Source organism: Juglans microcarpa x Juglans regia, chromosome 8D (assembly GCF_004785595.1).
Source record: "Juglans microcarpa x Juglans regia isolate MS1-56 chromosome 8D, Jm3101_v1.0, whole genome shotgun sequence".
NCBI lineage: Eukaryota > Viridiplantae > Streptophyta > Magnoliopsida > Fagales > Juglandaceae > Juglans > Juglans microcarpa x Juglans regia.
The window spans coordinates 19,149,454-19,172,420 of record NC_054608.1 but is presented as its reverse complement, the minus strand read 5'-3'; the positions used below and the strand labels follow the sequence as shown (position 1 = coordinate 19,172,420).

The window sequence follows — 22,967 nt, the reverse complement described above, 5'->3', positions numbered from 1 at the left end:
GAATGCGAAGGAATTTAATAAGCAACAATACCCTTCTTCGGGTCTTACTTTTACTCACTTATTTTTATTTAAACAAAGATAATTGGAACAATAGAAATTTAAAATATTGTTTGGTTATACCGGAATATGAAGCCTTCTCTTTTTCACCGGAGAGTTAGGACATACATTTGACAAGCATGAGACTCAAGATCAACAGAGAGCTGTCCCTGCACAGCTGATTGCGTTGAATGCTGCACAATTCAAACAACCTCTTGATTATTAGAAAGAACAAGACAATCCCTTACTTGAATTATATCTTCCTGCCCTAAAAGTGGGGAACAAAAACTTACCGCCCACAAATCTCGTGCACTGACAACGGTTGTTGAATCGAGGCTTATATCAGACCAATAAGCAATAACTGTAGCTTTTGATGGGCCTTTGTTCCAAAGAACTACTGCTACCTTCTCATTACTGAGAGGACCGGCCCAAACCTACACTTTTTATTTGTAGATTAGTATTGAAGAAATATTGATGGCTCTATTAATCTAGCATTTAATTTTGCATGATGAGATTTTTTGCTATATATTTGAAAAGTAATGTTAGATACAATCATGGAATATACAAACACTACACAATCCTTTTAAAAAAGAGTGTGGTTAACTATTAAAAAATTATTATTTTTTCATCTGGGTCTCCTATTTATGCACTTGTTTAAAAGGGATTGCGCGGTACTTGTGCACTCAATTACTGCAAATATCATTTCTCATATTTGAAATCGTTTATACCACACATTATCCACATGATATAATTTGATTTGTAAGATTTAAATTTTAAGATTTATCTTCCAAATCAAATTATGCCATGTGGATAATGTGTGGTGTAAAGGTTTTCAAATATAATTATTCAAAAGCATTATCCTAAAAACATGAAAACATCTAGAATAGACAAAGACCAAGAGTTTTTTTCAAAGAGATTTACAATCACAAAGAAACTTTATAAAAATAGATTTTCAAATTGACGTGAGTTCATATGATACGTTAAATTTATTTTATAATAATAAACTTAAAACCTCAACTAAGCATTGTTTGAATTAATTGCAAAGCATGGATTCAATATATATTTAATATAAGATGACAAAAACTGACCTCAAGATCACCATCTTTTTTAACTTTTTTTCCTTGAACTCCAAGTTTATCTGTGCAAGGACAGATGCTAATGATAAGTAGTTTCAAACATACTTTTTCTTGCTAATTTCAATGGACGAGCATTATTTCTTATTTACCTTGATTAACGGCAATAACTTCCTCGTTGCTTAGCAACTCGAATGTCACATCATCCATTGCTCTAATGTCGCACCCAATCAATAATGGAGCCTATGCACATGAAATATTGATTAAATACAAGTTCTATATATTTTGTTTTAAGAAAAAATAACTTGGAACTTGTTATTTATTCACCGGCAAAAGTTCTTATTTATAACAAAATCAAATATAGAGTTTAGGTAGGGGTGGGTGGCAGAGCACTGCCACCCGCCACCCCGTATCCACTGCCTAGGTGGCACATGTAACTCCGCCTGCCCCATGAGGGGTGAGCCCCAGCTCATAAGGAAAAGAGGGTGCGGGGACGAGAGGCTGGCTGGGCCATAGTCTTGCCCCCTCCACACCCCGCATCCTGGACTGGGTCCAGTCCAATATATATATATATATATATATATATATATATAATATTCTTTATCAAAATGATGTTGTTTTGATAACGAATATTTTTTTAAAAAAATAAACGCCGAAATGGCATCGCTTTGGGGGTTTAAGTTAGCCCTAATTCCCCCCTCCCTCCCCCCCAAGTCTCTTCTCTCTTTAGTCTCCCTCTCTCTCTCTCTCTCTCTCTCTCTCTCTCATCTCTGGCTCTCTGCGTTGTTGCCCTCTCTCCCTCTTATAGTCACCATAGAGGCGCGGCCTATGGCCTCTTCTTCTCATCCTCCTCCTCAGCTCCTCCTCTCCTCTTCTTCTCAGTCTCCCAGACCCTCTCTCACTCTCATAGTCAATATGTATTGTATTTAGGTTTTTGTTTTTCTAGTTTTGTTTTTTTTCTCTTGTTGTTTTCATCGTTCTGATTCGATGTGTATTGTTGTGGATTTGATTTGTATTTTGTAACTTTTTCATTGTTGTGTTATGGTATTTTGTGTTGCATATATATATATATATATATGTATATTTGTGTTTTCTCCAACTAGGACAGTTGTGAATGGGCGGTGGATGGTGGTGATGGACCATGGGTCTGCCCCTTCACCCTAAAACACGGATGGGGGGTCCCGCCGCTGGGATACCTTGGCGGATTCAGGGACAAACCCCCCCTAAAAAAATAAAAAAATAAAAAAACCAAAAAAAAATTAAAAAAAAAAATATTGTGCGATATATTATGTTACTAATCCCCTGGAATTCCAATTGAATTAAAAATATGTTACTAAATTTATTTTCCATTTGCACAACACTAAATAAAAGTTATGAAATTGCTTATTTTGTAATTAACGGTTAAGATGTAGAAAAATTAATGAGATAGTAATTTCATTAATTCTCGATGGATATTTTATGGTGGACACATATTAGTTTAGTGAATTGGGAATCCTCAATTAATTGATAGTGATAAGATTTACAATCAATTGGAATTGTTAGACTCATGATAAGTGAAAATCCATCTATTAGAGTTAGGATTTATTATAATTGTATTTTTCAATAGGTTGTAGTAATTATGACACTAAAGTGGGTTCTTATTGTGTGATGTATACATATATATATATATATATATATATATATACACAGAGAGAGAGAGAGGGATAATTCTTAACATTTCATCTATTCTTTTGACAGAGAGAGAGAGAGAGAGAAAAAGGAGAGACCATTATTTTGGGTATGTTTTTTGTTATTTGAAGAAGGGGAATTAGAGCAAAAGACCTTTGATTTGCAGAAAACTCAGGATATTATCTTGTAATTCAACAATATTGAAGTATAATCAATGAAAAATCGAATGTATGAATGCATGATCATTTGTAAACTTGGAAAAAGATCAACAATACATGTACCTTAACTAATGCCCATATGCTAAAGTGTGCACGATACTCCTCTGTTGTCATTCCTCCATTTCCAACTTCAAGCATATCTGGATCTGACACCCATTAATTAACTGATCATCAATTAATATCTGTTTGTTTGATAATTTAAAAAATAATTACTGATGGATATTGATTCATACATATAACATGAGTACAAAGAAGACGATGAAGTCGTAGTTCATTACCATTCCATCCACCAGGTGCAGCATAAGATGCCCATTTGTCGTTTTTATCCGCACGAGATATCATGCTAATTAAAAAGAAGAAAAACATTTCCTCAAAAGTAGGAATGAAGCTATGGGTTTTATATATGTAAATTAAAGATAGAGGGATTAAGAAAAAACCAAAGAAAAAAAAATTTATGAATTTTGTTGTCATATGAAAATTATTACATAGTCTTGAAATTCGGATGACGTGTTACTCCCAACCTATCACACCATCCCACGACATCAAAATTGATTGTAAAAGCATTCATTTTTTAGGACGCAACATTGAATCATAGGTTGAGAGTACCATTGTATCCGTATTTCGAGACTATGTAATAATTACTAATCTTCAAAGACGAGCATGATTTATAACACTACGTTTAAGTTAGGATTATATTGATTATTTCAAGAGTTCTTACAATCTTGTGTTTAGGGGTCTAGCCATTAAGAAAAATTCCTTCAATAATAAAGATCTTTAGAATTGGTTTACATCAACTAACTCTATTAATCTAACCTCGTTATAGCAAAAGAAGTGTAGAATCTGAATTAATAGGAGGGGAAGAAGAGCTTTAAAGAAAAGAAAAAAAATGGCTGAAAGGGATGTAAAATCCCCCACCAGACTGGCCCTGATTAGGAGAGATACCCACGCCCCTCTCGGGCCGGCCGAATCCTTACTAAAGACCCACGAAGCACAATAGCCCCCCCACCACCCACAGGCAGCGTGAAGAATATGAGGCCCAGGGCCCGGGGAAGGAAAAGGAAAAGCCTCAAGCCCGAACAGTAGAGAAGCCAACATCGAATGATGAGACACCGATGTTCCAGACGACGCCGATGTTCCAGACATCGCCCTCCATGATAGGGCATGTCGTCAAAGGGACTGACACACGCATCTGCAGGGGTCACAGTGAGTAACACTGGCCCCGATAGTGTGCCTAACATGGCCCCCTGTCCCTAACAAGAACATGCGGGGAGTGTCCACGCCCACCAACCTACTGCAGTGCATGAGGAAGATGGCGGAGGCATTGGAGAATCTTTGCTGGGAAAATGATTCCATCAAGAGGAAGAACACTAAGGCGCAAGATGATGCGGGGCTGAGTCAAAACGAACACGGAGAGTCTTGGAGCACTGGTTGGGTAGACGCCATCAAGGAAGAAAGGAAGAAGATGAACCACAAGTTGCGCAACCTCATAGATAAGTATGACGAAATGGCAAAGAGGATGGGAGCTTCGTCGTCGGTCGGCTGGCTACTCACTAGCACGGTTTGCCTTACAGTGCGGAGGTGATGGCCTCTTCATTGCCTCAAAAGTTATGAGTTCCACAAATGGAGATATATGATGGGTCTAAGGATCCCCTTGAGCTGACTTGGAGACCTTCAGAGCCCATATAACTCTGCACAGGTTTCTCGGAGAGATAGCTTGCAAGGATTTCTCGCTAACCTTGAAGGGAGTTGCGAGAGGCTGGTTCGGGACGCTGCAGCCTGATTCATTCGACAGTTTTGACGAGTTGGCTAGGCAATTCTTGATGTAGTTCATGGCAAGTAGGAGGAGACGCTCGATAGCCTACCACCTGACAGTCAAGTAGTGGGAGGATGAGAGCCTGAAGGCCTACTTGGCCAAGTTCAATAAAGAATACATGACGACGGACGGCCAGGATGAGAAGATCTCTTTGGTGGCACTTCTGGGGGGCGTGTGGCCTTTAAATCTGTTCATGACAAAGCTGGCTAGAAAGAGTCCCACAATGCTGAGGGAGTTCATGGACAATCCTAGCAAGATCGAAATGGAGCAGGCTGACAGGAAGTCCAATATGTCGAGGTGAGCAAAGGCCCTAAAAAAAGTTAAAGAAGGGCAGCAAGATAGGAGGTGGTACGAAGCTGGCACCTTGAGGGAGCAAGACCCCCGACATGCACGTTCCAGTTTGAGCGTGCAGGAAGAAGACATGACAAACAATTAGGGAGCTAGCAACCATGACTGGACCAGCTGCCGGTTTTGCACCTACTACGCGAACGAGACCCATAACACTGAGGATTGTTTCACCCTTAGGAGAAAGAGAGGGGAGCTGGAGCACCTCGCTAACCAATACTCGACGGACCCAAGGAGGGAGACTGGGCAGGAATGCGGGAGATCATGGAGACCGGAAAGAAGTGAGAGCCCCAGAAGACGACGGGTGGAGTCAACAGGTGGGACAAGTCACTTTATTGCCCGACCTTTCTCTCAAACACAAGCCAAAGCAAGGACAAACAACTTACATGCATAAAATTAAAAGGGAAGATAAGGGCGGAGAAGAGACAAGGCAAAAACTGGGTAATAATGATTCTATATATATAAATTTCTTTACACCTTTTGTTCTTTATATACAAAAATAGCAAATAAATACAATACAAAGGAGTCGATCGACTCTCAAGGCTCTAGGAAGGCCTCGGGCATTTGCTCCCTATCAATAGTGTTGGTGTAGCGAAGGGCCTCGCCACCTGGATGGGATTGCAGTTCGAAGGTCCTCAAGTTGGTCTGGGGATTCTCCAACAGGTGATCCCTTAGCATGTCCATGCTCTCCTTGTAACCATAGGCCCATGCTCGGTCACAGATCTTATTTACCTCAAGTAGTCGAGTGGAGAGGCGAGCAGCAACTCATTGGGCGTCGGTTAACGCAGTCTTTAGGGTCTCAATCTCTGAGTCTCGTGCAAATAGCTCCTCCTGTTAATAAGTTAGCTTGGACTCCAAGGTTGCGACCTATTGGTCTCGCGCCTACAAAGCCACGTCGACCACAACCAGCTTGGCCTCTAGGTCTCTCACCTTCTTGAATTGGGCCTCGTGCTAGGAGGACTTGTGCTTCCATGACTTCGAGAGGTCCGTGTATTTCTACTCTAGCTATTTATACACCCTCACATCTGTCTCATGCTGCCTAGTCAACCTGTCCTACTTGGCCTTGAGGTGATGACATGAGTCCTGGATTTCCTCCCATTCTGCCACTCGAAGGTCTAGCGACTTGAGCAAGCTATCTCGCTCGTCCTCCAAGAGCTCGACCCAGAGAAGACATTGGCGAGACTCCTCAAGGGATTGGGCCATCTCACCCTGAAGGATGGCCATTTCCTAACATTGCTTAGCGAGCTTCTTCTTCTTTTTTTTTTTTTTTTTTTTCCCCTTGCTAGCGTACGTCTGGGCAAAGGCCTACTTAGCTTCAACCAGCTCCTTGTTTGCCAGTCGAAGCTTGAATCGAGCCAACCTGTCAAGGGGCTGCAACACCAAGACCTCCACCTACAGATCCCCCCCTTTCATTCACAATCAGGGCAACCAATTGATCGGCTCGTTGGCCAGAACAAAGTAAAAAAAAAAAATAGACTGAGAAAGGAGAAAACATGAGAAAGTAAAAAGCAAATGATGAGGGAAAGGCCTTACCAAGGGAAAGAAAGCCTTTAGCTTGTCTGCCTCTCGACTAATGGCCTCGGCCCAGGCCCAATCATAACCCAAGCTGGTCCCTGGGGCATTACTTCCCCTACTCCCAAGATAAGCCCCCTGCACACTAGTTGTCGTTGGGGTGAGGAACGAATTTGGGAGGAAGTGCCTTCACCCCCGACGAGCTACGCCCCAACATTGTCCTTCTCAAGGGCTTGCCCAGACATACTCGTGGTTCCCTGGACGCTCGCTGACCCAGTCTTAGGTGCACCTTTGGCGTCGCCACCGGCTGGGCTCCTCTACATAGGTTTTCCCTTGACCTTGTAGTGAACAACAGGCTCATCCCCAGGCTCCTCTAACTCAGGTGTCCCCTCTGCCTCGGGGACAGTCTCACCCTCCTGAGCAGATGTTCCCTCGATGCTCGATCCTCAGGAATCTCTAGATGGGACATCTTGTTGCTATCACGTTCAGCAGTGGGGACATGCTTGCTTGCTCCCCCATCTTCGTGACAGCTTGTAGTGCCTTCGGGGGCACTTTCCTCGGGCACAACTGTTTTTCCCAGTAGTACCTCGAGTTGCCCGATCTCAGGCTAGAAGGGCTGGCGAGGGCGACTTTTTCTTCAACTAAGGGGCCCCTCGACACCCCTGTGTTATCTAGAGGAGGAACTGTCTCAGCCAATCCTTCCAAGGGCTTGGTTGAAACGACCTCAGTCTCAGGAGACATGTAAATAGACTCTAGGATGCAGGCCCTATCTTAATCAAGATCCATGATTTGAGTATGGTTGGGAGAGGACCCTATATCCTGTTCGGGGCACGAGGAGGCGACTTCCTCAGTGTTGCTCAAGCACATTGGCTTCCCGGCATCCCTAGCCGCTTCAAAATCCCCCACTCTAGGTGAGGTGACGAACTCCAATTGGACCTCGGGTGGCGGAGTGAAGACCTGAGAATGCCTTAGGGGAGGGTCAAGAAAGGCGAAGAAAACGACCATCTCTAATTCCTCCTTTCCTAGACTAAGGGCCCCTACCTGCCCCAAGTCGCCAGGCAGGGTAGGAGGCTGAAGTATCATGGGTGGTGGAGGCAAAACTTGCTCAACCTGAGAAGCACCAGCACTCGTCGAGGAATGCGACTATTTGCATATGGGACCCGAGGCCCTTAAAATGGATGGGGCTTGGGAAGATTGGCTCATAGAAGGCCATCTCCAAGATCTGGAGCTATTGTTGTTGTCGCCCGACCCTAATGACTCCTCCTCGACCTCGGTACGAGATCTTTTCCCCAGGCTGATCTCTTTGGCGTTCGGTACAATGCCCTAAATCGCTTGGACAGGGAAGTCGCGGCGGGCTTGTTCCACGGCAGGAAACTCCCAACCTTCTACCATCACGAAGAAAAATTGTTTGAACCAATCCTTGATGGGGGAGCAATGAGATTCTAGGTGGGCAATCTTTCACCTCGCTCGAGAACAGAAACTACACAGATTGCCAACTAGGCACAGCACACTGTGCATGAACAAGAACTCTTTAGTGGTCTGGTCTAGGCAGACTTCACTGAGGATGAAGCTGCACCTGAGCCAAATGGAGGACGTCCAAAATTTCTCAGACAGGACGACAGAAGGGAAGCCGCAACCCATAGGTATGCATCGAGGGATGGCAAACCCCTCCGTATCAACGATCCCTTGGTGACTCGTTGGAGCCTCAAAGTTTGTGGTACCAGGTGTTCCAAAGGAATGTATAAATGACCTCAAGTCCATGGGAGTGACTGCTGAGGCCCAACAATACCCATAGAGGTTTTGGGACTCATCAAGGACCTCGGGGAGATTCATGCCCCCAAGGACTCTAGAAGATTCCTCTGGATGGACTGACTGAGCACCATGGGAAGCAAAATACAGGGTATTATTGGGGGCCCTTGGTAGAGTTTGAAAGCAAATCAGGAAGAAGAAGGCGGGCAAGAGTTGAGAAGGAAGACCGGAGAAAGGCACAAGGGTTGGAAAAGAAAGGCAAATGAAGACACGAGGGAACAAGAGATGCGAAGACACAAGAAAGTGAAAAGTGATACTGAGCTTGGGCTTAAATAGGCAACGACGACGATTGGGTTGCCTAGACGTGGAAGCGATGTGTGTTATCGAGAAACGGAATAGCGAGGGGATAGGTCCCGCGATTTTCGCTGCACGAAAAGTGTGGAATCAAATTGTCAAACACAACCTCCAACATGGGAACATGGGCAGACGCGCGTGGCGAGCAACCCCCCACACCATAGGCTTCTAGACATGAGAAAAAAGGCAAACATATTAATGAAAAATTCCTATCATAGGCATACAGTAGGAATTGGCAAGGTAATTGGAAGGGATGTAAAATCTCCCATTGAACTGGGCTTGATTAGGAGAGATACCCACCCTCCTCTCAAGCAGGGCAAAATCCTTATTGAAAGCACAATAGCCCCCACGACCCATGGGAAGCATGAAGAATAAAAGGCCTAGGGCCCGGAGAAGGAAAGGAAAAGCCTTGAGCTTGGGTGGTAAGGAAGCCAATGTGGAAGGATGAGACACTGACATTCTTGAGACCGCCCTCCATGATAGTGCCATGCCGTCAAAGGGACAAACACACGCACAGGCAGGGGTCACAGTGAGGCACCCTGGCCCCGATAGTTTCTGCGGCACGACCTCCTGTCCCTAACAAGAACATGTAGGAAGTGCCCGCACCCACCAACCTACCGCAAGGATGTGACCCAAGAAGGCTATGCCTTGTCAAAGGTAGGAGTGCAACATCCCTTATGAAAGATTGCCTTTGACACGTGATATGGGGGACCACCTCGGCTAGCCGTATAAAAGCCAAAGTCCAGGTCAGAATTAAGGATTATATTCTTTTGCTTATTGAAATACTCCCTAAAAATAGAAGAAAATTGACTTAGGCATCGGAGGCTACCCACAACCTCGAGCCCCCACCTTATCTAAGTATTCAGTAATTACTCATTATAATCAATTTGTGATAATCTACTTGTTTGTTTATATGACCGACACTAGCTTCACTTATTGAGTTGTTAAACTGATCCTTTTAATTATTTTTAGATGGAGTCGTACAACATAATGCTTATTGAAAATTCTAGAGTCACAGCAATTACCATGCATTCTCATTGATAACCATATACATCTACCAGATGGAGGTATGAGAGTTTACTCATAAGCGGTCACAAGCCCAGGATATTAAATGGTCAATGGCAAGATGTGTGAGGAGACCCCTAGTTTAGCCGCCCCATAGTGGGATTATATCTTCTGCTCGTTGCCCCTGCCTTAGTATTACTTGTCCCTCCACTTAAGTACCCGAATTTTCCTATGGAGGATTTGTCTATTGAAGAAGGGGATTTAAGTAGAATTTACCCTTGGGAACGATAAAAATAATTCCACAATTGTTGGACGACTCTGTTATATAATCCTTTATGTTTGGAATATTTTGTATCTTGTATCAAACACTTGGAAGCAATCTACTTCTACTACATGATTGACTGTTTTTAACATAATATCACATCCATTCACTACAAAAAAAAAACTTATTTGTGACTAGTTATTTTCAGTAAAATGACTATTTTCAGTTAAAATAAATTTGATTTTATCGCAAATAGTCCTTTTCGTCACAAAAAAAGTCATAAATACCCATTATTTTTGTAGTGATTAGAGACGTATGATGCTCATTATTAGGAGAGCATTATGGATGTAAGTACTTGCTACTCGGAGAGCAACATGGGGAGATATTGCTCGCAAATCGAGCAAACTAGCATAATTAAGTATGTGTTCGTATGGAGAGCATCACAAAGACTCAGCTACTCGGCATATGGTGAGCAACGTAAACGAGCAATGGTGATCACTACCTAGGCAAGTGATATGGGGAATACCTTAAGCCGAGTATTTTACACCGGTATTATGCCCACCTCAATGAGTATTACAAAGTTTAGCTGCAATGATAAAGAACAATAGTGCTCGCCACCTCGGTGAGCAACATAAGGAGCAGCGTACTTGCCACCTCGGCAAGCTATGTAGGCAGTACTAATAATCGCCACCTTGGCGAGCCACATAAGGAAGAGTATGCTCGCCATCTCGGCAAGTTACGTGAGCTGTACTAATACCCATCATTTTGGAAAGCAGCGAAGAGCGAAATATTAATGCTCGCCTTTAGGCAAACAACGAAATGAGTGAGGTTGCCTGCCCCTTGGTGAGCAAAGACGCAACTATGCTCAGACCTCGGGCAAGTACTTTGGGAAAATTTGTTATTCTAGTTTTTTTTATCTTGACATATAAAAAAAACATCTTGGCCTAGACATTCATCGTACCTATTCCAGTTATCTCTGATATCACCGGTTGTTCTCCAGCTATTTCCGATACCAGGAGCCCAAGTTGCTGGGTCTTCTCGCCCCCTAAATTGATACCAAATATACGATTTATTTAGTACTCAATATTGTTTAGCAAGAGAGGCATACAAACTGAGTAGCCTATGAAGAAAAGCATAATAGATTCCCTATGTCTTTATAAAAGAAGTAATAATAATAATAATAATATAACTTTCACTTCAGTGACCAAACTTTTAAAACTTTCTTTCATCCCTAAAACTCAGTTTTGAAAACATTCTGAGACATACATAGAATTTTGAATAAAACCTTAAAAATCTCCTTATATGGTTATTTAATTGGGATTTATCCCACGATTTCAGTACAAAAGGTATGGTCTAGTCAGTTTTTTTAATAGCTAGGAACATACAATCTAGGAACATACAATCTTAGAGTATGTAAGTTACTTGTACTCTATTTGAAAAATAGTAGGGTCTACCACTATATGAATCATTTCCTAAAAAAAATGAGTAATACTATATGGAGTCATAGAATGTACAAGCGTCATACAGTTGTTTTGAAAATAGTGGGGTCTACTATTAAAAAATTATTATTTTTTAATGTGGGTTCTATATTTATTCACTTTTTTTAAAGTGATTACACGGCACTTGTATATTCACGATTGCAACTATCATTTCTAAAAAAAAATATAACATATCTACTCACCATTCACAAAGGGAAAAGAAGATGGATCTTCCAGAATTCAATAAAGCTTTGCTCATTTTTGGATACCTATTACACAAGATGAGGAGACCTTATTAGAGTTATGCAGATCATCCATATGCTTGAATTTTCAATCATTTAATTAATATTTTTACAGTCATGATATATATACCTTTCCTTTGGACTTGTGCCATCAGTGTTACAATTATCGTACTTCAAATAGTCAATACCCTACCAAAATGGCAAAAGATAATATGTTTATACCATTAATACTCTTATATGAACACTACAATCCTTAAAGGAATAATATTAATCAAATATTCTATATGTAGTCACTTTTGCGTATTCATCGGGTACTTCACTAATGTGATTGACTGCGTTATTTTTTTTAATATAAAATAACTTATTTAACCAATCACATCAGTAGAGTGCGCGAGAAGTAAGCAAAAATGACTGAAGGTAGTAGAGCTCTAATATTAATTCTCACCCAGGCAGCAAAAGTTTTTGCATCTTGTTCCTCATAGCCTAGTGATCCGGGCATAGCTTTAGCACAAGTTTGGTTTCTACAAAGAATATAAATCAAGAAATTAGCATGGATTGGTAACTGAGTCAGTTTGATTTCTAGTGCAGACGAGCATAGCTTTGATACCCAGCATCAGAGTAAATTCCAAGCTTCAACCCTTTGCTATGGACATAATCTGCCAACGCCTTGATTCCGGATGGAAATGTTGAAGCTTTAGGCACCAAATTTCCCTGCCAGAATTCTATTTTATAACTACAATTTGATAGAAATTTCTAAATCTACTATTAAATGCAGAATTAGGCTTCGTTTGGTTATGGAGATAAGATGAGATATTTTGTTGAAAGTTGAATAAAATATTATTATAATATTATTTTTTAATATTATTTTTATTTTAAAATTTAAAAAAGTTGAATTGATTATTATATTTTATGTGAGAGTTTAAAAAAATTGTAATAATTATATAAGATGAGATGAGATAATTTAATTTTATATAACTAAACTGGCTTTTAATTTCTGTAGCTTGTTTTAAAGTTAAGTTGGTTCATGCTATTTATATTAAACCTTCTAATCTTTTGGTTTGTAGAATGATCCAACTTATATATATATATATATATATGCAGAATTTGAAAAGATGTAGATGTGAATGTGGAGAATACCTCAGAGTTTCTATTAGATTCAGCCCAGCAATCATCTAAAAAGATATTAAAAATAATAATAGATTAGTTTGAAAGAAAGTTATTCTACTCTTAACATCCCAAGCATAAGCTGACATAACAAGCTGATCAGTTGTTAATGATTATTCAAAAGGCCTAGCTATCATTATTCAATCATAATACTGTTGCCCAATTATAAGAACACACAAACTCCAATGCAATGTTCGCACCTAGATTTATGTACTTGTATCCTTTTGCGGCGAGTCCGGTTGAAACCATTGCATCCGCTGTAGTCACAATATAAATTTGATATTAAATTTTACAGTAAAGTAAAATTGATTAGGATGGAGTGCCCAAGTTTATACCTGTTTGCGTAATTAATTTCTCCTCAATCTGACAGCCGAAGTGGTTCCAACTGTTCCATCTGAACAACAATTAACCTTAGTTGTGAGGAGATTATTACTTGTAAAGATAAGTTAATGACAACTGAGCCAACATAATAATAGTATCAGTCAAGGAATTTAAACTCATTGACAAAGGAAAATATTAATCTATTTTTAGACTATGTAACATTCATATAATTGGTTGTCCTATTTATTAGTTTGATCCATTCTATTCTCTATTTTTTGTTGTTGAGAAAACCTGGAGACCAATCCGACTGGTCTTCTTCAATAAATAGCCATCCAATAGTAAGGCTCCATGTAAGCTTTTGATTTTACATGTTCTGCATATGGCAACACCCGAACACGTCTCATATAACCCTCAACCACTCTCTTCGTCTTCCACTCCATCACAACCCACACTCATCCCATTGCACGGACGGAGCTCAACCCCCCCAACCGGCACGAATGGAGCTCATAAATTTAGTTTGAAATTCAGAATAAAGATTATGAGGTTCTTCAGTTGTAGCAGTAGATTGATGAGGCAAACTAGAGGCGGGAGAAACTGGAGAAGAATCTTAATCTCAGGGGCTTGTCAACAAAAGAATAAGAAGGTTCCTCAGTTGAAAATGAATTTTTGCTTGCAAATTTATCCCCTGATCCGTTTACATCTGCAGTAGAAGCTACTTTCAAAGCCGTTGTTTCTGCTGCAGATTTTTCTAAGTTGTTCACAAGTTGTGGGTTCTTTGTGCCGGCATAGATTATGATTTTTCTACATAAAAAACTAGCTTTCAGTGGGTTTCAGCAAACAAGCTAAAGATCTTTATGGCTTAGCAAGCAAGCTTAAGCCGTTGTTGGGTTCTTTATGCCAAAGAATGTTTAATGGGTTTCAACAAACATGCTTCTCTGTCAAATCGAATGATCTCACAGTCACTATAGACAACTCCTTCCACCAATTTCTTTCTCTAAGGGAGATGGATCCATTGGACATGCTAGGCCAAAATCCAGATTCCATTTTTGGAAAATTTTGCAGGAGCAAGTACCTACTGGTAGTTCACCCAAAGAAGAAGAAATGAGAAATCCCCCTTTTCTTTGGAAAAAAAAAAAAAAAGATTCGAATCGACAAAGACTACATTTTTCAATCGAGCCTAACGAAAATTTTCAATGCAAAAATACTCGATTTTTAGATAATTTCTATTGGAAAAGAGACATGGATTTAAAGTTGATATTTTACCTAGTGGGATATCTCACCAAAGTAAGACAACAGTAGGGCTGTAGGGGTGAAAGCTCCTTCAATGTTTAGCCTTTCAATTTTAATCACCTGTATCCTTGTGTATTGTGATAATTCATCACTTTCTTACGTGTCTTATACTTAATTGGAGGGTTGTTTTACTCCTATAAACAACAAGGCTATCTAGAAGCGTTTCTCCTTTTTTTTTTTTTTTTCCTTCCTTTTTCTTCATGACACGTACCAATTACGGTTTTAAACCAAAACCTCATGCTAGGGAAAATATGCACAAAAAGGCAAGAACTAGCGCGCTTGGAGGCCCTTTCCTCCTAAGGTTAAGAATGGTCCATAAAGGATAACCGCATGGGCCGACATGGCCATCCGGCCATGTCCCATTAGAGTATAGCCCACGAGAACTAGCACCATCGAAATGGGCCAATGCATCCCTGTTGACTTAGTTAGTGATTAAGTTAGGTCGGACGACCTTCCATACCCCATATCTAGGAAGGGTTACCGCATTAAATGCATCGATGTGCCCTCTCAAGACACATGTCCGTGTCAGGCCGTGATGCTCAATGGGCTAGTAGAGGTTATCGCATTCAATGCTGTAATATGCCTCCTCAGAGGACGTGTTGCTATTAGGCTACCAAAAGTAGGTAAGGCTACGCTAACATTGAGGCAATATATAGGTTGGGGAGGAAAGCCCAAAGAGATATCCCTTACTTTGGAAAATACACACTCATGCATCTATCACTAAAGATATCAACTGACTTAGGCAAGTAGGTCAAAGGCCGCAGGCGTACCAAAATCGACATCAATAGTTATTGCCGTTTGTGGGATCTCAAGATTGTCACATTATGCCCACTGTCACATGCTTCTAGACAATCCGTGAACAAGAAACAGTAGCAACAGGAGAGCCAACAAACAATGAGATGGAGAGGAGGTTCAAAGAGATGGACGAGAGGATAGGGAGGATGACTCCAAACCCGAGACTTGAAAGAGAATTGGACCAAGATCATGCCAAACCACAAGAAGGAAAGAAAGAGAATGCACGACAACCTATGCAATCTCAAGGATAAATATGACAAAATGGAGAAACTTGTAGCAACGTCATCGTCTATCGATAACTTACTCAATAGCACCACCCTAACATATAGTACGACAATCATGGTGATGCCTTTCCCATCGAAGTTCAAAGTCCTACATGTTGAACTGTATGACAGATCCAAGGACCTATCGAGCATTGGTAAGCCTTCCTAGAGAAATTGTGTACCGCGAGGAGTTGGGTAGACAATTCCTAACCTTGTTCATGGCTGGTTGACCATGAAGGTGACTAGCTGCATTTATGCTCACGTTAAAGCAGCGTTGAGTCGAGAGTCTAAAGGCGTACCTCATGTGCTTTAACAAGGAATGTTTGACACAGACGACCAGGATGAGAAAATAATGTTGGTTACGCACTTAGAAGGGATATGGCCAAGGAGCACTTCCATGGCTAAGCTGGCTAGGAAAACATTTACAACCTTGTGGGAATTTATGGATAGGATGGACAACTTCGTTAATGTGGAAGAAGCTGATTGGAAGGCAAAGGAGCCCAATAAGAGCGTGAAAGGATGAGGAAAGACCGACAAGCTAGGGAGGGTCGTGGCGACTGGAAGAAAAACAAAGGACCCCAACTGGGGCTTGAAAGTGGCTCATTTGAGCATGCAAATAGAGGGGATGAGGAGGTCCGGTTGCAATGGGGCACTGATAGCAAACCAAGCAGTCAAGGCGCCAGAGCACATTGCACCTATCACGGGATGGTGGGACACCTGACTTGATATTGCCGCCATGACTAGCACTGGGCCGAAACGACATGGAGGAGCGAGAGGTTAGGGAAATATGTGGTAAGACGCAAGCCACTCCCGGATCGACTGACCAAAGAGTTGCCTAAAAGGGCGTTAAGACCCCGCATGAGAAAGGCTCATATGAGAGGACTCTCTCACCACCAGATTCCCGATAGGCTGAACTCGCCACTCAATGAAATAATGACCATAGCCGGGGTTTGCAGGAGGTGGCACGACAATGTCGACTTGAAGGATGTGATATGAAGAGGTGTTTGCTATCAATCGACCGATGAAGCAAATGGAGACTGAGGTGATTGCTCCAGTAATATTCACTGAGGAAGCCAGGATATCGTACTCGCATGATGACATCCTAGTAGTAACATTGCTCATTGCCAACTACTCCACCCACTAGATCTTGATCGGTAACGAGAGCTCAGCCAAAGTTCTGTTATGGGATTTGTTTCAGAATATGCGCTTGGGGCAGGATAGGTTACACCTTGCCCCAATATTGTTGAATGTATTCTTGGATGAGCTAGTGCAACTAGAAGGACCATCGTGCCACCAGTCACAACAAGATCGGCCCCTTACACGACAACGATCATGGCTGCTTTTTTAGTAGTGAAAGCTTGCATATCATACAATGCCATCCTGGGTAGACCGACACTGATTAGGATGAGGGCTGTTACCTCCACCTACCACTTAAAGATGAAGTTTCCAACACGCGAAGGTATAGGCGAAGTATGAGGTGAACAAACCTTGGCACGTGGTTGCTATATGCCAGAGCTCAAGAATGAAGGTTTGGACATCTACGCCACTGAAGCGGCAAAGGAAGGGGAAACCTTCCCACTACCTCCAAAGTTAATAGAGCAAGGGGTGGAGACACATGGTGAAGACAATCCGCCAATGCAATGGTAATGTTGTACCTGCATTGATCCAATGCAACGGTCAGGATTGCCACCAGACTAACACTAGGTCGTAAAGAGCATCTATCGATGCTCTTGATCGAATATAGTGACGTGTGACATGGAGTCATGAAGATATGCTGAGAATCGATTCGGAAGTTATAGAACATCGCCTTTGGGAATATAATTGGCGAGAAGACAAGCTAGAGTGGATTGGCTCGGGGGCAGCAAGTTCACTTCCCCTTGGGAGCCCCATCGATCGAAAAAGAGAAGGTGATACTCGATGATTTACTTCACTTCAGTTCCAGATCCCTTGCTTTCCCAAATCCGCCTCCATGGAACCCTAACAGGCAAAGATTTGTAGGGTATCTGTTAGGAGAAATATGCACAAAAGGGCAACAACTGGCATTCTTGGAGGCTCTTTTCTTCTAAGGTTAAGAAGGTCCTATCAAGGAGAACCCCACTGGCCAACATGGTCAACCGTCCATGTCTTGGCAGGGTATAGTCTGTGAGAACAAGCACCATCGAGATGGGCAATGCATCCCTTTTGACTTGGTTAGTGATTAAGTTAGGTTGAAACGGCCCTCCATACCCCATACCTAGGAAAGGATATCGCATTAAATGCACCGAAATGCCCTCTCAAGGGACATGTCCATGTCCGATCCTAATGATCAAGCTCCAGGGGAGGTTACCCAATTTAATGATGTGATCTGCCTCCTCAAAGGACATGCTGCTACCAAAAGAAGCGAAAGCTACAACAACCCCCAGGCAGTATATAGGAAGGGGGAAAAATCCAAAGAGGTATCTCTTTCTTTGAAAAACACATGCTCACACATCTACTACTAAAAATATCAACTAATTTAAGTATCGGAGGCGCCCTGGCAACCAACACTCATTCTGTGTGCAGGTAGCGTGGGGGCAGCAGTTGTACCAAAATCAACATAAACACCTCATATGCGTATGTGATTTATTAATTCCTATATTTTCAGAGTCAAAGAAAAAAAACAAAACTATCATTGCCTGACCTTATAAGTATTTTAGCCATAATATTTGAGAGGAGAAATTCGCTTATATGGGAGATTATAATTATTATTTATTTTATTATTCTTTTTAAAGCCAGAAAAATTTATGCATGAGACGTGTAAAAATATCAAGACCATTAGCGAGCGTGAGGCTGTACAATTGGATTCTAGGCTGTCAATTAATTAATATATTTGACTCAAAAGATATTACTGATTATTATTATTGAAGAAGAAGAATAAATCAAAGCAAAGGTTATCACATGGGTACAGATCCCTGCATGTGATCCTCGCACGATCTCATCCAAAGCACTCGAGCATTTTTATTACTTGAAATATAAGCATTCTTTTCCATATTTTTCATTTATCTTTTAATTCTGTTGACCAACTTGGAGTTTTATTTATAGCGATATTAAGAAGTCTACCATAAATAGTTAAGAGATTAAAAAGACTTACCATATTGCTAAAGAAAACATAACTCTCACTAATCTGATTTTTCCAATATCTACTTTTACCAAGAGAGAAAGGAAGAATGAAAACTATGAGTAAAGTTCTCTAAATTATGAAGATTATACGGAGAGAGTCATTACATCTAATATAATCATTATAATTTTTTAAATCTCACAGAAAATATAATAAATAATTTAATTTTTTTAAATTCTAGAACAAATATAATATTATAATAATATTTTATTCAACTTTTAACAAGATATCTCATCTCATCTTATCTCAACTACGTAATCAAACGAGACCTAACATACTATTCAAAATCATACCTGTAACTATAACTAGCTGTTGCAAGGATTGATGTATTACATGAGAAATTTTTTAGTTGAAATTTTATTTTCGAACAATCAGTGTTAATAAAAAAAATTAAATAATATCTTAAAATATTATTTAAAAATACTTTCTGTTTATGAATCGAAATATATATTTTTAAAAAATACTGACAAATCTAGAAAAGCAATCCAAAAATTGACATCTCCATTATCAGCAATCGTTGACCAGTTTGGTATGAGTATGGCTAACGTGACAAGTGTTGTTTTTTTTCTGTGGATGGAGGTCCCCATGGCATTAAGGGCAAATCGGAAATGGCGTGAGTGGTGGGCCCTACTCTACCGTGGACCAACTCCTCCCACTTCCTAATCAGCTCCAAACTGCTCGACTGCAACTCCGGCATCCAACCGGTTTACACAGTAAAAAGACCATCTCTAAACTCGTTAGTCTACTGATCGGAACGTTAAAAAATGGGTACCGGACCTTTTACTGATATTGTTTCCGACGCATTTATATAAAATATATCAATTTGAAGAGAATAACACAAAAATACAGAGTTAAAGTAGTTGGATTGCTTACCCCATGGGAGGAGTTTTAGCAAGTCCATTTGCGAGAAGATTAGTCTGGAGATGGGTCCGCCGAGCAGGTGAAGCAGAGACACAACCGGCGATGTTGGGGAGAACAAAGATGCAGAAGACAATTAGCCCCACCGCCATAGCTGACCAACCTCCACGAACTGATAAATAAGCCATGCCAGCTAGCTCTATATCTATATATGTGACCAAGAAGTATGCTTTTCAATTTATTAATTGGCTTCTCATGATATATTCACTCAAAAAGGGAAATACAAAGGGGAGAAAGAAAGAAACTTTTTGGGCGGGGGTTGACCGACGTTTGTGCACCGCCAGCAAAAGCAGCAATTCAAATGAATATTTTGTTAACATTTTTAGATTTATACTGTTATTATCATTAACAAATCATGAACGTGTAACTTATGTTTTGAAGAATTTATTTATTTATGTTTCTTATACTTCAGGATGGGATAATTCGAACCTGATTTTTTTCGTGGCTTATGCTATCTGGTTTAAAGGACGTTGACTATTTTGTAGAAACTTATGTACACACATTAACAAAACTTTTTCGGAAACTTATGTATAACTATAGTGTTAACGCTTACAAATAGTGCAACAATCCAGAAGGGGAGAAAGATCTATTCTCAGCCCTGCTGAGATTGTTCTGAGCCTGGGCCTAGATCGGTATTGTGTGGAGCTCCAAGCAGTAATCCGGTGCGGCTGTACAGTGTCTCACATGGCGGGTACATCCATGGAGGTGAACAGTAATGTAACGCCCCGACCTCGAGAGTCCGAAGAGTTAACTCATTTCACTTAAAAGTCATTTCCAGATAATGCATTTAACATAAACCAGAGTCTCCATAATATATTAACCTATTTGTTCAATACAAATATCCATATTCTTACATAAGGGCACATCAATAATGTATCATGGATAAACATAAACTTTCCCACAAAGACTAGGAATGTCCATTACTCAAACTACCAAAGCCACATAATATTAACACTACCAAAATACTCTCCACAATCATTATACCCCAAGGCACTTAGTCTTCTATGATCAACAAACTTGCAAGCACTCCCTATTCTTGATTTCCAGTTGTTGCATAAAAAATTATCTGAAATATATTATGGAGATAGGGGTGAGTTATCAACAACTCAGTAAGCAGCGAACATATACTAGTATGTAAACATGAGCATTTACAGGTTTCAGAATGCAGAATAAAACATTTTTTATTTTCAGAATGCAGAGTCAGAACATGTTATCAAAAATATCAGAGCGAAAGTTCACAATATTCTTATTCAAAATTTTCTTGGCACAACATAACTAAAACATCATATCAGAACAGAATTCCATGTTTAATCCCCGTGGTAGAGTTGTGCAAACCCTAGCAGCCAACCGAGCAGAAACAGAATGTGAATCTTTCCCTTATCATTCTCGGAGCCCCGAGTGTGCACATAGGAAAGACCACGCAGAAAACCACTTTGTTTCCAAAGTGGGTGCACCAGAAACAGAAAAGTTGGTACCAACCCAAACAGAGGACACAGTTTTTCACTCGTGGTAAGGTCAGAACAGAAACAGAATGTCATGCCAGAGGTTTCAGAAATCACATATTATCATATCAGAGTACAGAATATTTTCAGAACAACAGAACATAATCAGTTCACAAAATGTAATTTATGCACAAAATTTCATATTCGCTCTCTTTTGCACAGTTCGGAAACAAAATGTCAAAATAAGCTCATGTCTACACCAGTCATGACAAAAAGTACTTTATTCTTAAATAGAATTTCATGAGTCATGTAGAACAAATAACTGAGGTCATTTCATATTTATTTTCATAACAAAACATGTATATTGTTTTTACAAAAATCAACCTCAGCCTATTTTATTTATTTTTATGCAAAGTCTATCATAGGAACCCCGCTTACCTGGACTGCTTGGCTTTTCGAAAATTTCCTCAAAAATGCCGAACAAACAAAAAAAAAATTAATCGCTACCTATAAAAAAAATCACGTAATTTTCGTGAATTTTCATTCGATCACGTACTTCAATATTTAAGTCTAAAATGCTAAAATAACATATTTTAATTCCTCAGAAACCTAAATTATCAATCCCTAAAATATCATCACTTCCCAAATTCTTCGGTATCCAACTTGATCTCTGACTAAAATATTAAATTCTAACTTATTTACTATTGAAAAAAATCAACTATCAAATTTAATACTAAATAGAATAATTATACCAAAATATTTTAAATTATATAACAAACTAGATCATACTAAAAATAAAACATTATTGTTTACTTTTTGAAAGAAAACCTTATGTAATACCAATTTAAATTACTTGAAACATCACTGTAAACATAAATATAATAGAGATTACTAACTCATATTAAGAGTTTAAAACACCTTAATGCAACTTGTAGCTCACAAGGTAACAACGTAATTTCATTTAAATAAACAGTACATTACCCAAGCTTCAGTAGAGATTTGCTAGTTGAAAACTGAAAAACATGTTACGTAAAAACAGAATGGCAATTTGCGAGGCAGAGGCTCACCGAGAGATGTGGAGTTGCGACGGAGTTGGGCGGATGCGAAGGATGCGCTGGCGGGGGGGTGGTTACTACGACAATGCACTGGAAGAGAGAGAGTTATGAGCGAGAAAGAGAGAACAGAGAGTGAGCATTGCGCGAGACAGAAAACAGAGAGGGAGGGAAACCACACGAGATACTCACCGAGGGTAGCGATGAGGCAGCGACAAGGTGATTGGGCAGCGGTAGATCACGGAGAGGTTGGGGTGTTAGCATCGCTGGGCTTCCCCTTGCCGTGGCTGGTGGCACCGAACAAGATGAAGTGCCCTGTTTTGAGATGCAAAAACAGAGGTCCTTCGGTGCATTTGAGGTTGGTGTTTTTTGAAGTGGGTTCACAGCTGGCTATGGCGGTGGGGTCTGGGCAGAGGTTTACGTGGGATGGAGGAACCAGAGTGACAAGGTGGTGCAACTGGGTGGCCCGTGGCCGAGCTGGAGGTGTTGGGCTACTGGGCTTCGCGCGGAAAGGATGTTCCTGATGGAAAACAACTGTTGCTGCTGTTCTCCCACGGTGGTTGAATGTGGAGGCTTGTGGTTGAGTTGTTTCTCGGGTGCGGTGGTGAAGAGTAGCTTTGTGGAGGATCTTGGCACTTTGGGGTGGTTTGGCGGCTGGAGTGGAGGTCTCAGTTTGATATTCTGAGAAGAGGAGGACGAGCAGCACAATACTAGGGTTGATGATGCTTAGCATATATATACGATATATATAGTAAAGAGATAAAAACCTAGAGAACAAAAAATGGAGGGACTGCAAGAAAAAGGAAAAGAGACGTAAACCATGCGACATAG

General features: G+C 40.5%; 1 protein-coding gene across 1 annotated transcript; it reads right to left on the bottom strand.

Moving 5' to 3' along the window:
• LOC121241880 (alpha-galactosidase-like) lies at nucleotides 1–19,870 on the bottom strand. Its single transcript, XM_041139743.1, has 15 exons — nucleotides 19,598–19,870; nucleotides 13,255–13,313; nucleotides 13,120–13,176; nucleotides 12,893–12,927; nucleotides 12,363–12,466; nucleotides 12,201–12,276; nucleotides 11,886–11,944; nucleotides 11,717–11,782; nucleotides 10,997–11,080; nucleotides 3,274–3,338; nucleotides 3,059–3,141; nucleotides 1,262–1,352; nucleotides 1,125–1,174; nucleotides 330–470; nucleotides 1–230 (listed from the first exon to the last, which is right to left on the bottom strand). The coding sequence occupies exons 1-15, from the start codon at nucleotides 19,768–19,770 to the stop codon at nucleotides 144–146; spliced, it is 1,230 nt and encodes a 409-aa protein (XP_040995677.1). The 5' UTR covers nucleotides 19,771–19,870; the 3' UTR covers nucleotides 1–143.
• Between the last annotated feature and the right edge of the window lie 3,097 nt (nucleotides 19,871–22,967).